We start from the raw sequence: 25,274 nt of genomic DNA, 5'->3' as shown, positions 1-25,274 counted from the left end.
TTCTTAGATATAAAAGGTGAGAGACATAGTGTTTATCTTTGACATATACATTGTCTACACTGAAGGCTTCCAACACAGTCAGCAGTGAGAAGCACCTTTTCATCTGATCAATGAGATGAACTGTATTCTAACAGTATTTATTTATCTCCACTGAGTGTATAGATGGCCTAACTATCCCTACTTCTGATGTAAATACCTTGCAGACCAGGGAGTTACATTTGGTTAGACAAATTTCATTATTCATACTGTAAAATCATTAATTTTTTATTAATATCTTGAAATAAAGAAACCAAACTTACTTATCTTTCAGTTCCGATACTTTTTGACCAACGGAGTTCAGAAGACCTTCTAACTTCTGTTTTCTGTCTTCAGTTTTCTTGAGATTACTACAAAAATGTAACAGTTATTTTAAGACTATGGATCCAAAGGAAAAAAAAATAGTAAATGTAACAGGAAAGTCATTTACATTGAGACCGTTCTTTCTTGTGATTTATGGTAACAAAAATTTGTTTTCACATGTAAAAGTTTTGACTACTTCTCATCCTATAGGTCTAAAAATGAAAACCAAACACCCCATTCACACATATTCTTAAAGATCAGAATAAATTCTTCCAATACAGAATTTTAAAACCTGGCAAAACCATCAGTATAAATTCCTCATGTTACGGATGGTGTAAGATTACGTTATATCTTTTTGATCCCAACAAGAAAGTGATTGTACTTAGTACATGACTGAAAAAAGAGGACGTACACACCTCATAAAATAGCATGGTTTTCACTGACAGAATGCATTTTAAGCATATTTGTGATGTTCATTTCTCCCTGTCACATTTCAGCTGAGACAGGTAACTTGAATGGCTAAAAAATATCCAAGACATAGATTCCAGGAAAGACAAAATATTACTTACTTACAGTGTTCATGCTGAGACAGAAAAAGTATTACCTGTGGACAAAGTACGGTTTCTTATATCTTTTCCTTTTAATAAACTTCAATTCCTCCTTGGCTGCTTTAGTTTCACCCACTACCATTGGAATTAGGAACATTTATTTTGTAAGTGTCTAACTTACGCTTCCAAGCCAGCCTTTTCTCTTTCCAAAGGCTGAATTCGTTCTAGGACATGAGAATACTGGACATTGGCATTCACCCAAGCCGCTAATGGAGCAGCTGCAGCACTGGCTCGTTTAGCATTCTGAAAAAATCAGTAAGTTACAAGAAAGTCCCTGATGAGATAAATACAGGATAAATAATTGCAACAGATTTAAGAGTTATCAACTTAAACATGCCAATTAGCCAGCTCCTGTACCAAACTAATCTTTTAAATTGTTACTAAGAGATTATATTGTAGGCCATCAATCTGTGTAAAAAAATAATGAGTATCTTTACAACTACGAAGCTTCACTGAAGTTAGGAATTTTTACATTAACACGTAATTTATCAGCATGTTCCTTCTCAGGGAACTGCAACCTTCCTTTTAAAAATAAGGAACTAGTATTTACGAATTCCTTTTTATAGCTACTGCCAAATCAATTCTCAAAGATCACCCACACATTTAAGCATCATTAGTATTCCTTTTTTTAATTAAGTGTACTGTTAAGACACATATTAGACAATCATGTCTTTTTTTTTTTTCTTTTTGTCTTTTTTCATTTTATTTAATGCAATCAGGAATTACCTTCGGATCAAAGGATGTTCTGTTTTTAGAAAGAAGTTCTTCAACACTCTCTCGTATTTCTTTTGGAATATTACGGGCATCAAAGGTTGCTATGTCCTCCCTCACACCTCTTTTGGCCAAGAAACTGTAAAAAGAATTAAATAACTATGTAAAAAAGAAACAAATGTTAAAGAAGTCATTTTCCTATGAAACCAAAGAATTCTGCACACATGTTATTCCTGAATATAATAGTATTTCATACTGTAAATTACTGTTTAAGTTTAAGGCTTAAATAAAATCCTCACCTCTTCATGCTCACCCATGATGTATCAAAAATCCCCATCAGACGTAAAACTCCTTCTAGTATGTCTCTGATTATGTCAGGGGGCATCCGTAGTGACCGGATTTCTGACAAAGACTCTGGCTTTATATTTCCAACTGCTAATTTAGCTTCATTAACCAGTGGCTTAAAACATAAAAACACATTAAAAAGAGATGAAGATACAAGAAACTGAACATTTGCCACTTCAGTTTTTACACAATTTCTTGTTCTTTTTACATATTTTATTACCTAACCAACCGCCATTGATGCATATTCATGTGCCAAAGTTATTAAAAAATAGCCATGTGTTTATTAAGTGATAATAAATATATTTCCATGTAAATCAGCATATGATAAGCTTGACATCCCCTAACTTTTCATTCAGCACTATAATTCATAAACATTATATGGAAATTATTATCAACCATGTTTGTGCGCTCTTTCATTGCTTAAAAGTTCATTGTGATACAGATATGTTTTAATAATGATGCTAATTACTATTTATAGGCATATCTGAGGATATCTTTGCAAAGATATGTAGAAGCACAAGTCACAAATGCTTTCTATTTTCAGTAGCTAAATGAATCTAGATAGCCTTTGCCCTTATCAACAAAGCAAACAAATCAAAGTTGCTGTACTTCATTCCTTTATTCTTTAATACAATTGTAAAATGGACGGGATGAAAAACAGACACTAAAAGCAATGACTGAACATACGTACGTCCCAAAAAACCTGATGCTTAATGGCTGTAAGGTCTCTTGAACAAGCAGTTTACCATAGTGCTGTTAGAATATACTTCAATAAATAATAATAAAACATTCCACAAAATCTACAGAACTCAGCTGTAGACCATGGTAGCATAGAAACAGCAAATGGAGATAAAATTTGGCCTGAAAATTCTTTATGTAATTAAGGTCTAATAAAACACAAATTCCAGAACGCAATCTAAATCTGGCAAATAGAATACTGTTTTCTAATGCATGAAAGTTTTAATAGCATAATAATTTAGGGCCAAGATTTAAGAAATACAGGAATCAATTTTGCAGAACCGTTTCGCATGGCAGGACTTCAGTAAGTCAAATAAAATCAGACTACAAAATATTACTGTCCCTTATAGCTCTTACCTGAACCTCTTTTAGTTCATCTTCAATTTTTCTTTTTCTTTCTTCTATTTCTGCAGCCTCTTCTGCTATCCGGTGTTTTATTTTTTCCATCTCTGTTTTTTGCTCACTAGCACTCTGGAAAAAGAAATACCTTTAGTTTTCAAATTTACACAGATTTTATCCTTTCAGGTCTCTTATTTCTTTTAGTTTTGATTATAACATAATTTGCACAATATCAAGTACAATAAACCTGAGACCATGTGATATTACACAGTTTGACTAGGTAACTAAAATTATACGGAATAAGCATCTTTAGCTTTTACTGTGTCTCCTTCCCTTTCTTTACCACAAACAAGATCTGTACCTCTATTTTTAAGACTCATTATCACTTTTTTTTCTCCTTGCCTCTGATTTTCCATTCCTTATCAAAATATCAGTCCCCCTCTAAAACGATAAGAGTGACAGCCTCTGTAACATTCTTACTACATTTGAAAGCAACCTATTCCTGCCATTTTCCTTGTAGTTCTCACATTTCTTTTACGACACGATTAAAACTCTCCTGTTCTATAATGTTCATAAAAGCAGCAGTTAGGCTGGAACTACCGGCTATTAGCCTAAAAACACTTTTTTACTTGTACATCTGTCTGTAAGGACACCTGTCATATGTCCTACACATATATTGTAAGCTGTTTGGGTTTACATCTTTTTTTTTCCCTGGATTCGTACTGTGCCTACCATACAGCAGAGAGTAGCTATTAGCCATCTCCAGGACTCCTAAGCACTTCAGTACAACAATAAATACCTAGTATATAAAACTACAGTTAAAAGGACCTTACATATCCTCAAAATAACCCAAAAAAACCCAAACAAAACCAAAAAAAACAGGACTACCAATACTAGTTACAAACCAAATAATCAAGGGTAAATGCATAAAATGCATAAAACAAAATACTAATATTCCAGGCTCAGTTCACCTTAAAGATACAAGACAACGAAGCCCAGAGTCTACATTTTCCCAGTATATAACACATTATTATAACCAGCAACTGTCAAGCTGAGTTGAACTTGCAGCAGAAGGTAATAGATGTATATAAGCAGAGAAAACCTTGAGATTAATAATAATGTTCCTGAGCACTTAACCCAAGCTATAGACCAGCATGTCATCGAAGATTACATTCAAATCCATAAAAATTACCTACATAAAACCAGATTAGTCATTTCATGCAAATGTACACATACTGAATGATGGCTCTGAATAGGAAAACATTAAAATTCAGTTGTAGGTCAAAATCCTTGCTCTGAAAGAAGATTAAAAGAGTCTACGTATTAGAGCCCTCTCTCTTACATAAACTAGAACATTTGAAGTGACATCAAAATGCTAGAGGGCACCTATACTTTATGCTAATCTAAACAATCAGGATTCTATTGTAATTTTTCTGATGTCAGTGGACCCATCATGGTTCATTGCTTTTGGCTTATTCTTTGATTTTGTCCTACAATGTAATATGTGCTACCCACACAACATGTGACTCTACACAACAGCTGACACAGACTCAAAACAGAAATCAGGGAAAATGGCGTGATAAATTCTTTGAGGCCAACAGTGAACATACCAAACCAATCATCATTATTCAGGATCAGGTACAGTAGGCAGATGGAGCCTAAAAGTATTAAAATTTGCCAACGGAAGCAGACATAAAAATGGGAAGTAATGCACCTTTAAAGCACTGTGAACCAAATGGTTTGAAAGGCAGCTACTTTACTGCATACAGAGAATGACTTTGTCATTGAGCTTCTGTATTTTTTTCCTTCACCCTGATCAGACTAAACCAGGGACAAAACAAACAGCGTAGTGACAGCAGATTCCTTACGACTTAGCTTACATTTATGATTCCTGGAAGTATCAATGTAGTGATATATTTTCTGCACAATTATTTTACTTAACTGAGAAAACACTACTAAAGAAAATTATCTCCTCAAAAACCAGAATATCTACCTCTGAGATGAACAATAAAAATTCAAGGAGTGATGAACACAGAGGTATTATTTAACCTTCTTTGAGGTTGACTTCAGAGGACTAGTACTCATGAAATACATACTTTCTAATGGTCCAAAAATTTAATTCCTGGTATTTGTTACTTAAAATACTGCTACTTGTTAGTACTTTCCGTAAAGTTCCTATCTGTAATAAACACTATAAAATGGATCAGTTTGGATTTATGAAGTTTTAGGAAAACTTTCAGACTAAACTACAGCCATAAATACTACTGAGGTACAAAACTTGTCCTGACCTCTTCCTACTCAATCAGTTCAAACATGATTTAAATTATATAATCCTCTGTCCTGTTTCAAGTTTATTCAAGCCTCAGGGCTCATGCATTCCCTTAGGCAAATTCTTGTAAAAGCATCAAGTTTTTAACCCTTGAAAAGAACAGAAAGCACAGGCCACCTCTTTTTCTTTCACTTTTGATGTGACTGTATACACCACCTGCATAGATACTGTAATTTCTTGAAGGGCAGCATCAGCCTCATCTTGCTTCGTCTTGAGTAAAATGCTTTGTTCTCCAGCTTTTCTGTTCAGTTCATCTACCAGGGCTTTGGCTTCATTCAGCTTTGAAACACCTGCCTATAAAAGTTTATGAGGAGCAGTTATTTAGCAATTAATTTTAAATGAACTTAAATGAAGGTTGGTTACAAATAGTAAGCACAAACTAAGAGTGATGTAGACTAATATTCTTAATTCTTTAATTTGTTTCACATCTTCTTGATATTAGTTACATTTTCTTAGTATTCTTTAACCCAAAAATAAGATTCGACACTTCTAGATGTGTCACTGTAAGATCTAGTACTACATCAAAAAGCTGAAAAAAAACTTCTCAAAATAACAAACTTTTAATGGAACAGCAACTAGTACACAATCTTCTTCTCATTAATTCAGTAGCATTTCAGTTAACTGATATTAACTCTGTATAATTATATTTCCTCCAAAAGCAAATCTACAAAAATTAAACAAATTGAAACAAATTATAGATTAGTCTATTTCTACATATTTGTACCTTCTCTAGAGAACATAGATGTACATAAAGCAAAGCCTCAATTATGCTTACAATTAACTCTTTTCAATTTATTCACAATTTCTAAATTATTTACTCTATGGTAAACAGATAATAGATTTATTTCAAGATATATTTGGGAAAAAATATTACCTGGAAAATGGTTTGATTTAGGATACACATCTCTAATTTTCATGTAAATTATTACTTTTATTTAACCAGAGTATTTAACAAGTAAATGAGTGCTTGTCACAAACAAACCACAGCTACTTTCTAAACAAATAAAAAAGCAATTTCTATCATTACAAACATAAATGTTCTTAAATTGCTTACTACAGTGATGGAAAAATACTGGCAGGCAGAATAAAAACAGTGTAGAACACAAGGCAAGGAAGTAATTTGTTTTTGACAGATGCTTTAAGAAGAAATACAGCTTTGCAAGTTTTAGAATAGCAGCAAGCGTCACTGGGAAACGGAGCTGAACGGGAAGGGAGAAGGCTAAAGAAAAAGAAGTTACATGTTCTAAAGGATCATACAGATCTTTCCAGAAATATACTGGGGGGAGGGAAGGAAGTATGACCAGAAAGATAACTAATGGTTTTCAAAAATAAGCATGTAATGCATACAGAACAGGAGTAAAACAACATCTGTGAGATGAACTACATTTGGTCTATAACTGTGTAAAGGTTCGATGTGAGGAAAAGGAATTTGAAATCAATTCCAAAACACAAAAGGAGACAATCACAACAAAGAGAATCTTTGCCAAAGCTACACAAGAGCACCACGAGGCTAAAGACAACAGCTTGTTGAACGAGAAGAACGCAAGAATCACACAAAGCAGGAAGTTGCTGTAGAGATATAAAGAAAGGGATGGAATATGGAGCTACACAGGGAAAAATTACACAGGCAGAGGCAGGACTTAAATTGATGGAAAGATATGGGTTGTTTGCAACACAATTTCCCATACATGTGGGTGAAAAAATTTAAGTTGCTTTCAAGTACTTTTTTACTCCTCCAAGAAAACTTAGCCAATCTGATACATACCTAAGGAAAAGTATTAAGGAAAACAAGAAACCACACTTCACTCTTTGAGGCATTTGAACAGAGATGTGCATTAAGATTCATACTATTCCTCTCCTGCAACCACAGCATGAGCTTACGCCAACAAAGGACTCCTCACACAACCATGTTAGCAGCTACAGCCATTTCCAAATTTTATATTTGGCAAGAGTATTTTAAAAAGCCATATGTTAAAAATATTTTAAATACATACCTGCAAGTGGTTCTGCTTTTCTATTAGCTCTCTTCTTTTACCGTTATTGATGGTACTGTATATATGAAGGAATGTCATATACCTGCTAGGCGTTGCTCCATACATTTTACATGATTCATGGATTGCCAGAAATGAGTTCACAAAATCAGAATCACCTGTACAACATAATGTGTTACACATGTAATAAAATACTCATTCTTATCTCCCATTAAAGTAACTAAGGAAGAACAACAGAGTACCTTTTTGAGATATGAATTAAGGGTATTCAAAATTTCTCAAAGAATATAATTTTTTCAATGCAATCTCAGGGAAACAACATGTAATTACATTTGAAAGACACATTCCTCAGAAAGAAATACCTTGAAATTTTTTCAAAGCCACAAAATATTTCACTGATGTTTGGAAAAGGTGCAAAATTAATTGCATATTACTGAGGAGTAATCATAAAAGAAACTTTATTCCCACAGAAATTGAAATACTTGGACTTTGTTAGAAAGAAACCGCATGCATTTTTGTCTTCTCCCTTGTCTCTGATGACAGGTAGACTAAAAGTTTTTTCTAAACATTCCAGGTCCTTCAGTTTGTTGAACAGTTTCTCAAAAGCAAGCCCAAAGATATTGCAAAATAAATCGTAATACCCTACAAAAGAAAAAAATTGCTAAAACATATCTACATATAAATGAATGCCTTTATTAAGTACAGAGGCATAGATTAAGTACCACGATCTAGGATAAAGATGGATGGTAGCATGAACACTAAATCCTAAATTTGGCCATTATTCTGATGGGCTGGAATGCCTATTAAAAATCAATACAAAACAAGAAACTCCAAGTGAACCACTCACTATTTTATAATCTTTTGGCTTCATGACTTCTAAACGCTACTTAGACTGATGCTTTATAATAAGTGGCTAAAAGTAGTGCCATGCAATGAGTGTTCGCACTTGTCTCCCAGATTATCACACTCTGGTTTTGAAATGGTTAAATCTGAAGTTTTATAAAAACAAATTATTCTGTAAATGGGGCATTACTTAGAAGAAATTAGTTATTGGAGGTAAAGAATTATTAAAGTAAAATGAAAAGGTCTAGGACAAGAATAGTGAAAACATATAGATTGAAAAACTCTGAAAACGTCAAATTTCAAGATCGTGAAATACCATCCAGACAGAAGGCAGACACAGAACAACACAAATGAAGATTCAGCTTAACCGGTTTATAAAATTGAATATTCGTAGCTATTGCTCATGGCAGAAGAGACTGCATTTGACCAGCCAGGAGCTGCATTCCAGACTAACATTCCCTTGCGCAAAATGCCTGTCATGTGAACAACACTAAAGTCTATGAATATGCTGGCAAAAACATACTCAAAGTATTATGCTATTATCTATATCCAACACAGGACTGAATAAATGTTTAATAATAAGTAATAATAACTAGTGGGTCCACCTAAACATTACCTAAATGTTTTTTCTTAAGCTCCTTATGTGCTTTTCCAGTCTTTTCTTGTTCATCTGAATCATATAGAAGCATTTCAGGTATCTAAAAAAATTATAACATGATTTTTGTATGAAAATTACGAACAATGAAAATTTGAGTTAAAATAAAAACAAACCTTCAATCTAGTTTCTCATTTGAAAAGACTGAATATGATACTTTATTCAGAATAAGGTATTTTCTGTCATTCTAGGACTGCAAAAATGTGTTAAATAAGCACAGTGACAATTATTACTTCACAACTTTAAATATTCTGATATTATTCACAAAAAAGATCAGTTATTTTTGGAGATAGTAATTTAAACAAGTCATAGCTTTTAATAAATGCAATTTACCTTTTTCATACTGTTTTCTGACCAGGTTTCCATCCACAAAACCTGACATTTCTTGTAGAGTGCTGGATTACTTTCACAGTTTATCGTGAAATTTAAATTGGTAGAATCCATGATCAAAACAACATGCAGATTTTGTTGGATCCCTAAGAAAATGCAACATATTAAATATTTAGTAGGTAACAATCTGATGGTAGATTTATTGCTAATACAACATAATTTACTGTCCTTCAAATACTTATTACAAGGTAATTTCTGAAAAAAGATACTATTACATCACATCGCACTAGGGCAAGAATGTTTATAAACAGAATTTAAACAAACAAATTAATATAATGGATTCTCATTATGTATATTACAGTATATTTTTTTAATTTAGAAGAGCTGACAGTATTTAAATAGATACCACTAGCTCTCATTCCAATCAATATAAACCAACAGAACCAATTAGAAGTATTTCCAGGGCCCTTGAGTATGACTGCCAGCATCTGTATTCTTTCAGTCACAATCTTCTATTTATTTGTAAATTATTTAATCTTCTTGTTGGTCCAAGGAACAAACATAAATAATTAAGAAACTTGCTTATGATTACTCAGAATCCAAAGTGATTTGTAGATCTAATTAACAAATAGAAGAAAACTCTGTTACTAGATATAAAAGCTAAACAAACCAGAAAACAATGGGGACAAAAGCTTTCTTCCTTTGAATTACTTTCAATACCAGATTTCATAACAGCTTTGTAGAACATTCATGGATACAAAATTTCAGATAGAAGAATGAATTTTAAGCTGAGGGTTCTGTGCCCTCAAATATCACACTGTAATCATATTCCTGCCTGTTTTTTTAATAACAAACTGAAAGTTTAAAAAAGCACATAAAAGAAGGATGTTAGAAATTATGTGTCCATTATTATGACACTTTGGTAACTTTGGAATAAATTATAAATTGTAATTCTGTTGACATACGGTATGTGAAATAGTTGAAAATTGGTCCTGTAAATCCATCTTGTGAAGCTTGATCCTTCAGAGGAGACAGCAATGGTTCTAATTCTTCTATTTTATATAACCCAGGAACTTCTCCTATTTCAAGAATTAATTTAAAATATCAGATTAAATACACTAAAATTCTTCAAATTCCTTTGAAGGATTCCCTTGAATCCTCTGTATAGAGAACTTGAACATGGCAGTATTCACCTCCATACTATCGTGAGTATCATCCCATGTACTTCATCATTCTTTTCATGGTGTCATCAAAACAACAAACCAAATTATAGTGATTCCATTTAATTTAAACAGCCTATTTTGTTTATATTACTGGAATATATTTCAAAAACTTATTCGAATTTATCCAATACCACACACAAAACAAATCAAACCAGACTTTGTCATGCCCTAGAAAAAGGAAACACGAGAGTAGCTTTCTAGGTCCTCAGACATAGAGGTGTAACACTAGATGATGAGAATCTGTTACTGTAAGGAGACTTGGATTTGCACCTGGGAGACAGGAAAATCCGGTGCTTTTATCAATCAGCTCTTCACTACCACAGTTCCAAAACACATTTAGTAAGTTAGACTCAGTCCTTCAATGACCTCTCTCTTTAAGGAACAAAGCTAGATAACAAAATGAAGTCACTTTTGTTATTTGTTATTATTATTTATCATCTCACTACTTTCAGAAAAGTGGGCTTTGCTGGTGTTCATTGAAGAAAAGGACTCAATCAAAACATTGGGACACCTCTCAATTTTGAATTTTATTAGAAAAGGGAAGCTGTAGAGCAGAATACATTATCATTTTGTTGTTACACTATTATAAAGGACTCCTTTGAAATAAGTTACTTAACTTGCAACTTTGAGGAACTGAAAGCACCCGTACTGTAGGGTAGGTTAAAGGATACCTAAGTGAACTTCAAGTCAGTTTGTCATGTACAAGCACTCTAGCCAAAACAGCACAGAAAGCTAACTAACACTTCTGGTATGGACATAAAATTAGAAAATATCATCTAATTCTGACTCATTGAGCTAACTCTGCATTGTAAAAGTAGTACCATAATCTTTTTGGATTTGTTTCACCTGAAGACAATAAACTGTTGATCATCTCAAGGAATGTGGAATGAACAAACTGATAGTCTTCAAGTAGCAATACCACCTGCTGTGCTTCAATGCCCGCAAGCTCCATCACCTAGAAGCAGTGAAGACATTTAAGTCTCAGTATATGGAATATAGGTATTGTTCATAAGAGAATTATAATCTTTCCTTGATTATACATATATATATATATATTCTCCACAGCATCTACACTATTATATATTCACAAAAGATGACTAGGTGATTCAGTTATATGAGATATCAAATACAAAGAACATTCTACCTAGACATACAGCTTGGTAACGAAAAAAATAATTAAAACCAGATTGTTTCATAGAGTATATTTATGTTCCAATTGTGACTCAATTACAGAGTTGTAGAGCTTTTTTGTGGGGGCTTAGCTCTATAATTTTCTTTAACATTCCTGAAAGTACTGGGAAACTCCTGATTCAAGGTTTGTATTTGTCTTTAAATACTATGTACACTTTCATTGATCACTAAAATGTTACTTGATTCAGCTACTGTCCTATTACTTTGCAGACTACAATAGACATAGAAAATAAAAATATATACAAATATAAAAATAGATACATGAAAAACAACCTTTCCAATATTCACATAAACTTAGAATTTATTAAATCCACAACACTCATAAAACCAGCTCTGGTATTCAAAAAAAGTAGAGTTTGAGGTAACTACTACAAACAGTATAAATATCTAGACACCAAAAACTTCTAAAAATCAACTTGTTTTGTTCAGACTGTTGACATTTTGCTTTTCTTAAAATAGTGTGTGAAGGACACAACACTTCTGTGTTCTTCAAAATTCCCGCATTTTGGTTTGGTTTTTTTTTTAATACACACCTACAACACTACAAAATGGAAGACACTGAGTGACTTACATATTTAAGATCATTTTTGAACTGCTTCAGCTCATAGCCTCTGGAAATTTTGGGAGTAACGAGAACAGCTCCATGCATATGACTAACTAAAGAGGTAACTGTTCGACGGCCTACACCACTCCGTCCTGCCAAAAGGAGTGATCCTCCAGGAAAACTTAGCACTCTGTCCACTTTAGACATATAACTGAGGACTTCTTGGAACAGTAAAATCTCTATCTCTTTTTTGTCTCGCCCATAATGAATGATACCCTATTAAAAAAGAAAAAAAAAAAAGAAATATCTTTATTAATAATAAACAATGCAGTAAGACATGAAAACATCCAACATTTAAAAGTTTATAAAAAGAAATGCTTGAAAGCTTAAGTGACCATGTTAGTATTCATCACAAATAAAATATTTATGTGACAGAATTTAGATACTTCACATACCCTTTACCAGTAATGAACAGATCGCAGTACCCCCAGCACCAGGATACCCTAGAACTCTTTGATATATTGAAACAGAAAACTACCACTGAATTAATTAAAATTAAATAACGGACCAGAACAAAGTCCAAGCTGTGTCTCTGACTACAGATTAATTAATACATAACTTAGAAGAGTGTTTTAGGCAGCTAATTGCTGCATAATTGCAATTATAGAATTTCCTACTGAAATTCACATAATAACAGATCCTAAGATCAAATTCTGGCCTTCTTAAAATCAGTAATACCTCATCTTTGAAGCCAAATGTAATTGCGAAGTCAGGAAAAATAACCCAAACTCTCTGATTACTGAGGCTATTGAACTTCAGCATTTCCCATATAGTCTATTCGTCACAAGTTGGCAATTAAGAAGAGGGTGTAGTTTCCCATCTACAAGAGCAGTCCATCAAACACTACTACTAAGGGGAGATGATCTCAAAGCTCTCATCCTGAAAATCAGTCAGCCTAGCAGAGTTAACATTTGCACTTCCTCATCAAGCTCATTTTTTTGTACTTTACTGTTTAAAGGCATGCCAAATCTCCAAATAATCCATTTGTATTTCTTCAAACAAAAATTACGTTAGCGAATTATAAATTTAGAAAGTAAACATTTAATAAAATATTTGGTATTCAAACAATACACGGTCATATATGCACATCAATGTTTCTCAAAATGTTGCTCATCAAACTGTTGTAAAACACCAGCAAATGCAACTGAATCCCTTTCATTAAAATAACCTTGCTACAAGACACTTCCTACTGCCTCCCATATAGCATCACAAACCTTCCTTCACTTGATCAAATGCAAAACATGATTCCTCCTACAAGCAGCAGAACCCACCCTAAACCTGGTGCTCGCATGTTATTTCCTGCAAAAAATGTCTAAATAAGTGCTGTGAATCCTTGCTGTGTATATTCTTTAATCTTGTCTCACTTTTTGAATAATATCTTTCAGGTCTGTTGAGTTTAGTCTGCCAAGTTGCCTCCCATGTGGTGGTAGGGCCTGTCCTGGTGTGATGAATGCCTCTTGACAAGCTCCCCAAGTTACATAGAAGATATCTATGGAAATAAAAGGAAACATTTGAAAGTCTGGGTGCTCAGCTTGATCCAACTTGATCAGAGCGATTTGATTAGGCAGTTCCTAAACAAATATTTCAGGTTTGTGTAGAATGCCTCAAATGGTTTACCTGCCATATTCTCCAGAACATCTGAGCCCCAATCACCTTGAAACACTTTCATCAAAATATTATCGAATACATGAAGTTCTTTCATGCCAACAATTTTGTCACGGAACAAACGACATGCTTCATAAGCAACAATTTCTAATACATAGTCTGCAGTTTGTGTCGATGATCCTACAAAATTTAAGGAGAGATTTAACTTTATATATTTATAATAAATTTTAAATTTCTCAAATTTTCCATTTCAAAATATGATATTGAAAATGAGTAGGTGAAATTACATACCAGCAGAAGAGCATCGGTAAGGAAGAAATAAGAGAAAAAGTAAACATTATGAAGTGCTTTTTAATAATATCTTTATGGATCAATACAAGATAAAATGAAATATATTCTATGAAAATGAGTTCTCCAGTTTAGTGCCAGCATTCCAATGAAAATGAATAAGGTGTCGCACATGAAGTAAAAATTAAAGGACAAAATTCCAGGTAATGAAAACAAGAAAATCCAGGAGACTGTTTTAAAGGTGAAGAGAAAGATAACAAATACTAAACCAACAATAAATATCCCAAATAGTCTGTATTATAAAATGCCACTAGAGAATGCAAAGCTTCAATATTCTTCACAAAAGCAGGAAGGTGAGGTGAGTAAATGATATGCCAAATTATTCATCACTGAAAAAGCGTATACACATGTCACCTTCAGAAGCAACAATAGAGTCCTTAAATGCGCTATTACCCATTCATTGATTGCCAGTGTAGCCTTTCTGACCTCATTCAAGCTACATTTATATCATCTGATGATCCCAGAAAATAAATGGAAAGCGAGCACAACATTCTTGTCACCTTTACCCTCTTTAAGCTGCCCTCTATGTAACCCTTTAATTAATCCAAGAGCTAAAACACAATAAGGAGTAATTGCTCATCATCTAGTAATAACAGCAATTTCAGCGACAAAAACAAGATTAGAAAAAAGCCCATGCTGTCTATTTGGAAAAGCACACAAAATTTAATACCTTTTCCAAAGTTAAGGAAAGAAGAACTTTCAGACTAGACTGTAAGTAGCAAGCATTCCCAAACTATGAGAATATTTAGGCTCTTACATAGATATTTTTAAACTTTTACACAGATGAGAGAGTTTTCTAGATGATATCTATACGTTTAAGGGTGGTTATATTCTTCTTTTGTTAAGTAGGTCATAGATGATGTGCATCAGATGTAGTTCCACAGTCACCTCAACAGGTTTATACTATCAGGTATAAAAAGACAAGCATGAGAGGCAAGTCTCTTGGAATCCAAAAGACCAGACATATGCTCAAAAAAACCCGCAACCCAAAATGCAAAAAAAAAAAAAAAAACAGAAAAAAATAATGGGGACTAGGTGTTACACTTCAAGTTCCCATAGTAAAGAATTTAGTCACAACTTACTAACTTCCCTTAATCTACATATAGCTCCCACACATCTTTTAAAACACCATTGGAGTTTTTGAAACTTGTTTACTATATGTTATGGAATGACCTGTTAGGTATTTTCTCCCTCTGAGTTACAGACAGCTCGCAGTTTAGAAAGAGTGCCACAGGTGAATGAATTGCATGTGGAATCAACCATAAGACTGACATCAATAATAATTTAGCCCACTTTAGAACTGCTTTATCAATGCAAACTAAATAAGTAACTTACCACCTGCTAAATCATATCTGAATAAACCAAGAACCCACTGAGTAAGAATGCATGGTGTAAAAAGGTAATGGCTGTGATCATCAACTGTGAATTTTGCTCGTACCTAAAAATGGAAGTTAAGGAAAGGAAAAAAAAGTGAAGTTTTTGTAAGTAAACGTAGCTTTAAATTCTTCTAAAATAACAGATAAATTTATCTTCTACTTGGTCTATATATTTAGATATTTTATTAATGTGCTCTTTAGGTTTTTTTAAAAGTGAAAAGATTAATTGTTTAAACCTTGTTTTCTGATCACAAAAGATTTTCTCATAATTGGAACATTTCTTCTGTACTGTTTTTGATGCAAACTGCGCATGTCACCTATGATTGTTAGTGCAGTATTATTAGGCAAAACATAAAATTTTTTTGAAGCAATATCAAACCTAAAACGCAAAGACAATGTAAAAGTGTAATAAAAAACTACCTAAATCAGTAACACTTTGTCACTACAAAACACTCCTTATAGAAATACTAACTCTTCCCCCAGAGAGGACATTTGAATCTACAACTATACCTTTAATTCAAAGAATAACTGCCTACATCAGTTATTTGGTCACAGTGTGACGTGATTCAAAAAATTTCTTAGAATACATTGATAATATCACATGAAACTCCTGCTAACTGGTCCATGCTAGCCAGCGACTATACCCACATTCAAGTCATAAAGATTGGGTTTATATCATGGTTCTGTCTAGATGGGGACATAAATACATTCTTGGAACATACAGTAAGCACTTACATCCTCATAGTACCTACCCCAGCAAGGCTGTGTACATGATTAAGAAAAGCAAGTACTTAAGTCTTTTGCTAGATAGAAGTCTGCAAAATTTTAAGTGGGAGGATAAAATGAACTTGTGTGTTTAAACATCTATTTCTAACAGCATAAAATTTTAATAGGCTCTGATGTGTGTAAAGGACTCTACCCGCCTCTCTTCTCTCTTCATAACAGCTTCAATAACATCTGAGCACATAATAATCTTTGAAGTACACTGTCTCCTCATCCATTAAGTAGGAAACTACTACTATTCTCATGTTATAAATCTGGACCTGAAAGCACAGATGGGTTAAGATGCTTGCCAAAAACATACAATAAATCTGTGGGAAAGCAAGAACACTTACCTCTTACTTAGTCTGCCTCTAATACCTAAGATTCTCTGTAAATAAGTAGCTCTAAAATTGGTACCAATATTATAAAAAAGATATAAACTTGGATTTTAATACTGATAAACCTTTTTATTCTCTTGTTAATATCAAAAGCTAATTATTTTTAAAAAAAATCTAATTTCTTCATCTCCTTGAAAAAAAATTATTTTCTATATACCTGTTCATATACTTGAACCATAGATCCTGCTAGCTGATGTATTTTTGGTAAAGAACCCCAAACAGGGTGATTCTTTAGGTTTCTCTGTAGTACAGGTTCCAAGTAGGCACTATAAATAGTCTGCAGTTGGTCTCTTTCTGGATAGCTAGAAAGGAAAAAAGAATCATTATCGCTATCATTGTTAATGTTTTTATTAAAAAGACTCAGTTACATATACAATTACTGAAAAATTTCAATGAATAGCATCTCCATCTAGCAGCTAAGTAAAATTATCATTTTATTGCAACAGGCCACCCTCAGAAATTTTCTAAATACATTTGTAAATGTGTTCAAACTTAAAAACAAACAAACTTGTTTTCAATTTCTCTGATTTTGTAACCAAACAGCACCTTAATGTAAAGCTGCAGAAAGCGGTTTACTGAAAGCAAAATCATCCAACAGGAAACGTTTCAAACACTTCACTATCAACAGGTAGCTACAGATTGCTCCTTGGATGCCTGTTGATAGTGCCAAGAGGCATCAAACGGCACCAAATCTGAAGAGCCCGAACTGTTAGAAAAGATGAAAGACTAGAACAGCCACATCTTCATAAAGACTATATTGAGCAAGGGTCCTATAAACAGAGGCTGAATCTGAGTTCTGAGAGTCAAAGTAATTTCCACACACTTACTCAATTGCACAGAGACGAACAATAGAAGTAAATCTGGAGGTAAGTTTATGTCTTCCTAATGTTCCTCCAGCAGACATGGAAGCCACAATTTGGATGTTTTCTAAACCAACCCATTCCAGATTTTCAGCATAAAATCCTTGATACGTAAGAACCTTTAATAATTAAATAAATATTTTATTAAAAGAATTCCAACAGAGTATTGTACCAAAAAAAAAAAACAACCCAAATTATTTTGAAATATACCATTATTCCTGTTTTCATAATTGCCAGAGATACACTACTCCTCCCAGTTTGGTGTTAGCTGCAAACTTGCTGAGGGTATACTGCCCCGTTGTCCAGACCATTAGTGAAGATGTTAAAAGAGATATTGACTTTTAGCTAGACTTTGTGCCACTGATCACCACGCTCTGGGCCTGGCTGTTCAGTCAGTTTTCAACCCACCTCACTATCTTGCTTATCCAGCCCATACATCAACAGCTTTTCTGTGAGGATCTTTTGGGAGACAGCATCAAAGCCTTAGTGAAGCCCAGGTAGACAATATCCATTGCTCTCCCCTTGACTACCAGGTCTGTCATTTCATCATAGAAGTTTATCAAGCTGGTCAAGCATGACGTGCCCTTGGTGAATTCATGCTGACTACTCCTGATTATTTACTTGCCATTCATATGCCCGCTGAATTATAACTCATTGAGGTAAGCATTGTCTTTATTTACTTATGTATATGTCAGATAAAAATGAGATCTTATTTCTGGCTGACACCTACATATTGTATCAAAGTGCAAACGAAACTAATGTCAATACGGATGCAGAATGTTAATTGAAAATAATCAATGTCAGTATTTACCACATACACTAAAATTTTCCAGTACACTTAAGTCTCTTCATAAACAACAGACATAAGTGTTCACCTGCTGTAGAAAAGCCACAAGAGTGCTTGTTCCCCATTTATCAGGTCTGGGTAGATTGATATCCTTTAAGTACAAAACCAGCCTTTCACAGTCCTTTGGTCTGTACACTCGCCCAGTGTTCGTACTGATCACAATGCAAGTTTGACTTAATTTTTGTAGAAGATGTTGAGAAGTAGTTTGTGCACTGCAGTGAATGGTAGCAATCTGAGTGGATCGGAGTTGAGAAAATGCATAATGAAGCAGCATCCTAAAAAAGCAAATGTGTATATACATACAAGCATTAAGTAATACATAAATTCATTAAAATACCATGTATCCAAAGATGTTGTATAGCTTTTGAATTAAAACACATATACTGCATACTGTATTAATGTAATAGGGGATGCATCAGGTTTGCTGAATTATACATTCTTGCCTTTAAAATTGTAATAGTTTCCATTCAAGAAATGCAATAAAAACCAAACAAATACCTAGCCTAAATACCTTGGATATAGTGATCTAACCCATCTAAATAAGGAACCTAAGATAGGCAACAGGATGACCTAAATTCAGTTGCCTGCACACAGGCATCTAGTGCCTCTTAACATGAGACCAGATACCTCATGTGCCTTTCAGCTGTTGCTCCATGACAGCACAAGCTTTCCAAAGGTCCTGTCTCATATCTAAAAGCCTCATTCAGATGTCTTAGATGCATAGTGGCAGCCTGAACTTTCCCTGTAGATCTTTGTAAGAATTTACATATTTGCTACTACAGAACGTTTGTTTTATTAGTAACCTAAACAAGAGATATTCTAGCAGAAAGACATTATGATAATACCATTATAAAAAAATATTACAAACTTTTGTCAATTAGCTAGAAGTATATTTTGCTTAAAATAGGAAACAGTTTTACCCCTTTCCACATCCTTCAGGACCCACAAGAAGAAACGGTTGCTTATTGTTAAAGTCTAGCCAGGGTCTGAAGTAATCTAAACCTCTTTGCATGTCAGGGGTTTGGATGACGGGAAGTGTTTGGAGATTACTGAAGTCATCAGCTGTTAAATTTTCAGTTTTCTTCAGCCGATATAGCATTAGCTGTCCAGTGTCAGTGTCATAATATGTGTCCAGGGGCTTCCTTGGATCTGGTGGAGACTCTTGTGCCCAACTGAAGATCTTTAGAAAAATAAAAATAAAGCTTCTGTTAAATCCATAATCCTAATTACAAGATCTACAATTTCAAGCTAATCTAAAGAACGTTCAAAAACTAGTTCTATAAAATCAAACATTTAATTCTTCTATTTGATAGTTTTAAGGCTGCCTTTGAAAATTTAATCATGCTATGCATACACTTTATGATTAGGTCCTTAACTAAACAGTAACATATTATTCTTCCATATATTATTTTTCATAATATAAAGAACATAAAATGGAGTGTATTTACCAAAGATTTACATAAACTTTTTTTTTCATATTAGGCAGGATATTTAATAATAATCGTAAGATTGAGGTAATTCGACATGCATCAGCAGCCAATTCCATTCCATAAACCTTTACCACCTGCCCTATATGTATATTATAGCTCCAGGCTGTCTTTTGGAAGGAACTACTTCCTCTCTCCAACACAAAACCCAAGGGTGATTGCGGAGATAACTATCTCCAGGGACAGCCTTCTGCAGACACTATGGACCAGTATACCCACATAGTTTTCCAACACTATTCCCTAACCCTTGTGCCCTCAAGTATTTACACAAAGACAGAACCACACCCCAGTGCATACAACACACAACCTCAAAATAATGCTGTTAAGAATACACCCCTGCTGAGGTGCAACAAAGCCCTCACATTATTATTTCAAGCATTCTGAACAGGAAAAAAAAAAAAAAAAAAAGGCACAAAATAAATCGGTGTTACATATACACAACACATACACACACACATATATAGAGTTTGCTATAGTGGGTCCTTGCATAGAACAGTATGGACAGAGGCCATTCTGTATGTCTTGGTGCGGCACCAAAGGCTTGCTACCTGGGCTGGACACACTTAGCAGTGTATCAGTGACACATGAAGCACCCCTTTGCCCCTCAACTATTTCCCTATCAGCAACACAGACTGCAAACAAATTAGAGCACAAATATTCTATTATTGTAGATCTGCACTGTTAGAAGACAGAAAACCATTATTCCTACTACATATACTGAGAAATTTTTAATAAACTTGCTGGAAAAGATTATTACCTCTTTGGCAAATTCTTGTCGTGATTTCATGTTGAGATTGCCACCAAGACCACGTAACAAGTTAATAATAAACTGTCCACGATCTGTACACCCATGAAGATGAGACAGTCCATTCATCACAGTTCCAACTAAACTTGTTTCTACCACAGAGTCATTCTGTAAATCGCAAGTTGTAGCAGATTTAAATATATTCCTAAAAATAAATGTGATGTATTGCTAGCAGAACATTACTCATTGGTCTTGACATTTCCACAAATGATGAAAGATCTCAACACTGCTGCTCTTCTGGAAAATTCACTGGCTATGGAATTATTTTTAGGCACTGATTTGGAAGTCTTAATTCCAGAATATATATTGATGTAATTTAGGATAATCAATCAGAACTTTCCTTTCACATTTTGAGAATCTGTAAGAAATCAACATAACTGTATACTGGAAATGTCTCTCTGACTGAATAGATTCTTTATGGATTTTTCTCTTTAGCACCAAAGGGCATTTGCAGCCTCAGGATAAATGTCATGGGTTTTCATCTGTATCTACCTGGAGATACTTTAAAAGTCTAAAAATCTCCATGGGTGAAAGAACCAAGAGGGGAAATAAGATTAAAAATACACCAGAACCATGTATGTTCCCCAAGGGAAGGTAATGCAGGTCTCCCAAACACTATCGTACTGGCCACAGCAGTGACGATTTCTCCAAAATAATGTTTTGTGCAACATAAGCCACTCGTTCAATGCAAATGCAACTTCTCCAGAAGAAAGGGATGCTGGGAAGCATCTAGGAACCTTAAGAAAATCTAGCCTATACAAGAACAATTATCTTGATGTATGTCCCAGAATCACAGAACCCGGATAATGTACAAGCTTTTGGACTATCTTTTTTTAGTCCTGTAATTACATATTACCTTTCACCTATTAAAACACCTTTCAGTTAAGGTTTTGAGTAGAAACCTAAAGAGCTGAAGTCATACACTTAAATCCAGGACAGATTGGTGGGAGCTGTTAAAACTTAGCATTCTGAACAGACTACTTTTCTAGATATGCCTCTATCAATCATTTTAGCTATCTAGCACTATATTTCTCCCCAACCTATTACAAGTTCAGTCTACACTGTGCAACTTTTCAAATTTCAGCTTTTTTTTTTTGTTATAGACAATAACTTAAATCTAGAAAAACAATTTCTTCACTTTTCCATTTTTTAGCTCAGACATTCAGATCTTTCAGATCTTTGAAAACATATAGAAAAATGTCCAGTATGGAAATTAAAGACAGATATTAAGTGTCACAGAAATACATGCATTTCATTAGTTAAAATTGTATTAAAAGTTTCAAAACTTCAAGTACAGCAATCAGTTTCTGGAAACTGATTAGAATAGTTCCAGTATTAATCCTATTAAGAAAACAGCTATCAAACAAGCACTGAGATATTTTTTGTATTTAAAGGTTAAAAATTAATATGAATGATCTCTTCAGTGTTAAACTAGAAAAATGGATCATCCTTAGTAGAAGCTGAAATTCGATTAAGTATTCAGTTACTAACCTTCTTCACAACCCAGTTTAAAGCTCTTTCAAAATAGTCCCCAATCCAATTTTCAAGGTTGTATCTGCATTCTTCAGGCTGACTTCTTAGCCAAGACTTTATCAGGGAATTAAGATCTGTATCTTCATCACTAACTCAAACCAAAACAAAACAAGATTCAGACAAATATAAGGCATCCACGTCTTCACATAGACAGGTTCAAGGGAACAACAAAATTGCAGGAAAAGTTCAGGGAAATACTTTAACAAGAATTTCTAACCAATACTGGGACTCTCTAAGGGTCACACGCAAATAAAGAACCCACTATGACTCTTTCAAAAAGTCAGACATATATAAGCCAAAAGATTACAACAAGACAGCGCAGAAGGGACATACAACCTAAAGTAAACTTCCCCAGTGATTTCCTTCGTAAGTGTAAGCAAGTAATTAAATTGCTCCATCCACTTTAGACTATATTTCAAGAAAACTAAGTAAATTTGCTTAGTTTAAAAGTACGTCCTGTGACTTACCTCAGAAAGATCATTCCCATTCGAGATATCGTAGCAGGAGAGGCACAGCTAAGGTCATGAGTTTCAAATATAAAGTTGACATTTGAGCCAAACTGAATTCTTTCTCCACTGGGCATAGTCAACAATCTGTTGTCATCCAAAACTGAATTCAAAGACTCAATCCATTCAGGATCAATATCACCATCACAAATTATCCATGAAGTAATATCTATTTCCAGACACATAAAAAAGATCATCAAACACAAGAAAAACACTTAAAGCATATCACCCCTTGCTATTTTAACACTATTTAATACTCTTCCTGCATTATAATTTAAATATAAGCTCCATGAAAATATTCCTTACATGCTTTACCTTCTGCTATTTTTGCTTTCATATCACAAAATTGAGTGTTCTTGACTATGATTGCCACCAGAAGTTCTTCTTATGTTATCCACACATGTACTGATAATAAACAATTTCAGTAATTCAAGCATAATGATGTATCATAACTCCTGCAAAACGTACCTCGGGGTTCTCGTACCACTTGTCGAGCACTATTTGTAAGCACACCGTCAGACCACTCTCTTGTATCCATGTCAATGTGGCCCAGCAACTGATGTCGAGGCATAGCTTTGGGATTCATAGTATACTGTTTCACTACTTTGCCAGTTTTACCCAGTGCTGTCTTTAACATCCGCCAAAGTGTTGATTTACCTCCACCACTTGGACCTACAATAACTACACCCATTCTTTGACGTAGTTGTTCATATAATTCCAAAGCCTTCTTGATCTAGATAATAAAAAAGATAACGGCTATGTGAACCTGCAAAGCTAAATCAATCATGTCCTTTTTTAATGTTTTTCCAATTTGCTTTCCATGCAGTCACTTTGTACAATTTTTGAAACAATAGATATTTGCAGAAGTAATTAAAAATACGAACTAAAGCATATTAAGAAACTTATTTTGCATATTAGAAGCATTTCACTAAATTACTAATATAAAAATAACAGCCCTTTGAGCATATTTTTACTGAGAAACTAATGAACCTTTAGTCACAAAACTTCATCCAGCCCTACAATGAATAAATATAAAAGAGAGTTAGAACTTCTTGATAAAACCAAATGTTCATATATTTAGTTCTTTCACTGTCCAAAACATTCATTGGCATTTGTAGCTGGCTTGAACAAAACTGTGTGTCACATGTTCACATCTTAATTTTCTTTGCACTGTTTTTCTTTCAGTTACACAACCGATCTACTAAGCTTCAAAAACACACATCTATTTTTTATACACATGTAATTAGAATCTAACTATCAGTTATTCTCACTTTTTTAGAAAAGGTTCTTTCAAAAATAAACAGAAATTAGTCAAATGTCATGTTAATCAGTTCTAATTCAGAATAATTCGCACAGTTTTATTGCTGTAGTTGATATTTACCTGGGTGCTTATAATTTCCAAGTTTGCTTCTTCAAAGACTTGGTGTAAAGCTGTAGTTAACTCAGCATACTCCACATCTTTAAAGTCAATGCCAGGAAACACATCTTTAACCAGTGCATCAAAACGTGCGCAGTCTGCAAATGTAAGCTTTGACATGGTATTAAGTCGCAGAGCTTGAACGACCATGTGACTTTCATTAACTGGAAATAAAAGCAAAGAAGCCAAATCAGTTTAAGCTGTTGTTTTGTTTTGTTTTTTTTTTCCCTTGGAATATATCAGCATTTGAGCCCATACTGCTAAGATGCTGAAGGTGGAGAAACAGCACAGAATACATTCCAGTTCATGTACCGCTCTACTCGGAAGTTAGAGGAGTGCCCTACTGTAAATATCGTATATGCTCACGAATGCATTCTGTACAGATAACAGATGGTTATGATGCTGGCCAGATAGTACATAATAGCCTAATAATTGAAGTGTCACTAAATGTAGCAGTGCACACTAGCTTACTTGTTAAAGCACTCATCAAAGAAATTAAGGTTCTGGATTCCAGACTCTGCCAAAGGCAGTTTGAAGTCACATCTCAAGTTCATCTGATTTAACTATAAATACTCCAGAAGTTAACCTTCTTCACAACTCCTCTCGAATCAATGGAAATGTGTTTTGGGACCAGAACAAAAACAGCCACAAGAAAGCTTTACTCTGCCACAAAAAAAATAGAGATCGGAAAGGTGCAGGGCTCTGATCTCTGGTTTTCTGCTTTTTTAATGTAAAACACGGACATTTTCAGACAGTAGGACTAGGAATCACAGATGAAAATCATCCTGTGTTTCTGCCCTCCTTCTGAATGGATGCTTGCCCCAAACCAGAATGCACTACAGCCCAAATTCAACACAAGGAACAGAAAATGTCCATTCCCTAACATCCCTTCTTCCTACATTTTTTTCCCAAATGTTCCAGAGGTTCTAGAACTTGGAAGAAGCTCAAGGTTTTTCATCCTGAACAATGTCTTAAACACAAATGCTTCGACAGGCAAATTTTCCAAATAGCATGATAGACTGTTAAGATGAAAAATGTTGACATGAAGGAACTTGATTCAGAAAGGCTGAACAAAATTTAAGCA

At 34.1% G+C, this 25,274-nt stretch overlaps 1 protein-coding gene across 3 annotated transcripts in view; it reads right to left on the bottom strand.

Annotated features, from left to right (window-relative positions):
- Nucleotides 1-25,274, bottom strand: part of DYNC2H1 (dynein cytoplasmic 2 heavy chain 1) — a 178,648-nt gene that overhangs the window by 117,517 nt on the left and 35,857 nt on the right. For 2 of the 3 annotated variants that reach the window (XM_086481759.1, XM_086481761.1), the window contains 24 exons: nt 24,155-24,354; nt 23,242-23,506; nt 22,735-22,942; nt 22,226-22,355; nt 20,687-20,842; nt 19,363-19,622; nt 18,471-18,717; nt 17,563-17,714; nt 16,893-17,037; nt 15,535-15,637; nt 13,864-14,031; nt 13,611-13,735; nt 12,214-12,462; nt 11,298-11,406; nt 10,194-10,307; nt 9,232-9,374; nt 8,860-8,941; nt 7,404-7,558; nt 5,566-5,703; nt 3,099-3,212; nt 1,958-2,118; nt 1,674-1,797; nt 1,069-1,190; nt 300-386 (listed from right to left, as the gene is read on the bottom strand). In XM_086481759.1, coding sequence (XP_086337885.1) covers nt 300-386; nt 1,069-1,190; nt 1,674-1,797; nt 1,958-2,118; nt 3,099-3,212; nt 5,566-5,703; nt 7,404-7,558; nt 8,860-8,941; nt 9,232-9,374; nt 10,194-10,307; nt 11,298-11,406; nt 12,214-12,462; nt 13,611-13,735; nt 13,864-14,031; nt 15,535-15,637; nt 16,893-17,037; nt 17,563-17,714; nt 18,471-18,717; nt 19,363-19,622; nt 20,687-20,842; nt 22,226-22,355; nt 22,735-22,942; nt 23,242-23,506; nt 24,155-24,354 — 3,757 coding nt within the window. The remainder of the gene's footprint in view (nt 1-299; nt 387-1,068; nt 1,191-1,673; nt 1,798-1,957; nt 2,119-3,098; nt 3,213-5,565; nt 5,704-7,403; nt 7,559-8,859; nt 8,942-9,231; nt 9,375-10,193; nt 10,308-11,297; nt 11,407-12,213; nt 12,463-13,610; nt 13,736-13,863; nt 14,032-15,534; nt 15,638-16,892; nt 17,038-17,562; nt 17,715-18,470; nt 18,718-19,362; nt 19,623-20,686; nt 20,843-22,225; nt 22,356-22,734; nt 22,943-23,241; nt 23,507-24,154; nt 24,355-25,274) is intronic. The other variant, XM_086481762.1, reaches the window with a different exon arrangement.

This window comes from Leptosomus discolor, chromosome 1 (genome assembly GCF_034619465.1).
Source record: "Leptosomus discolor isolate bLepDis1 chromosome 1, bLepDis1.hap2, whole genome shotgun sequence".
NCBI lineage: Eukaryota > Metazoa > Chordata > Aves > Leptosomiformes > Leptosomidae > Leptosomus > Leptosomus discolor.
This window is presented reverse-complemented; position numbering and strand designations above follow the sequence as displayed.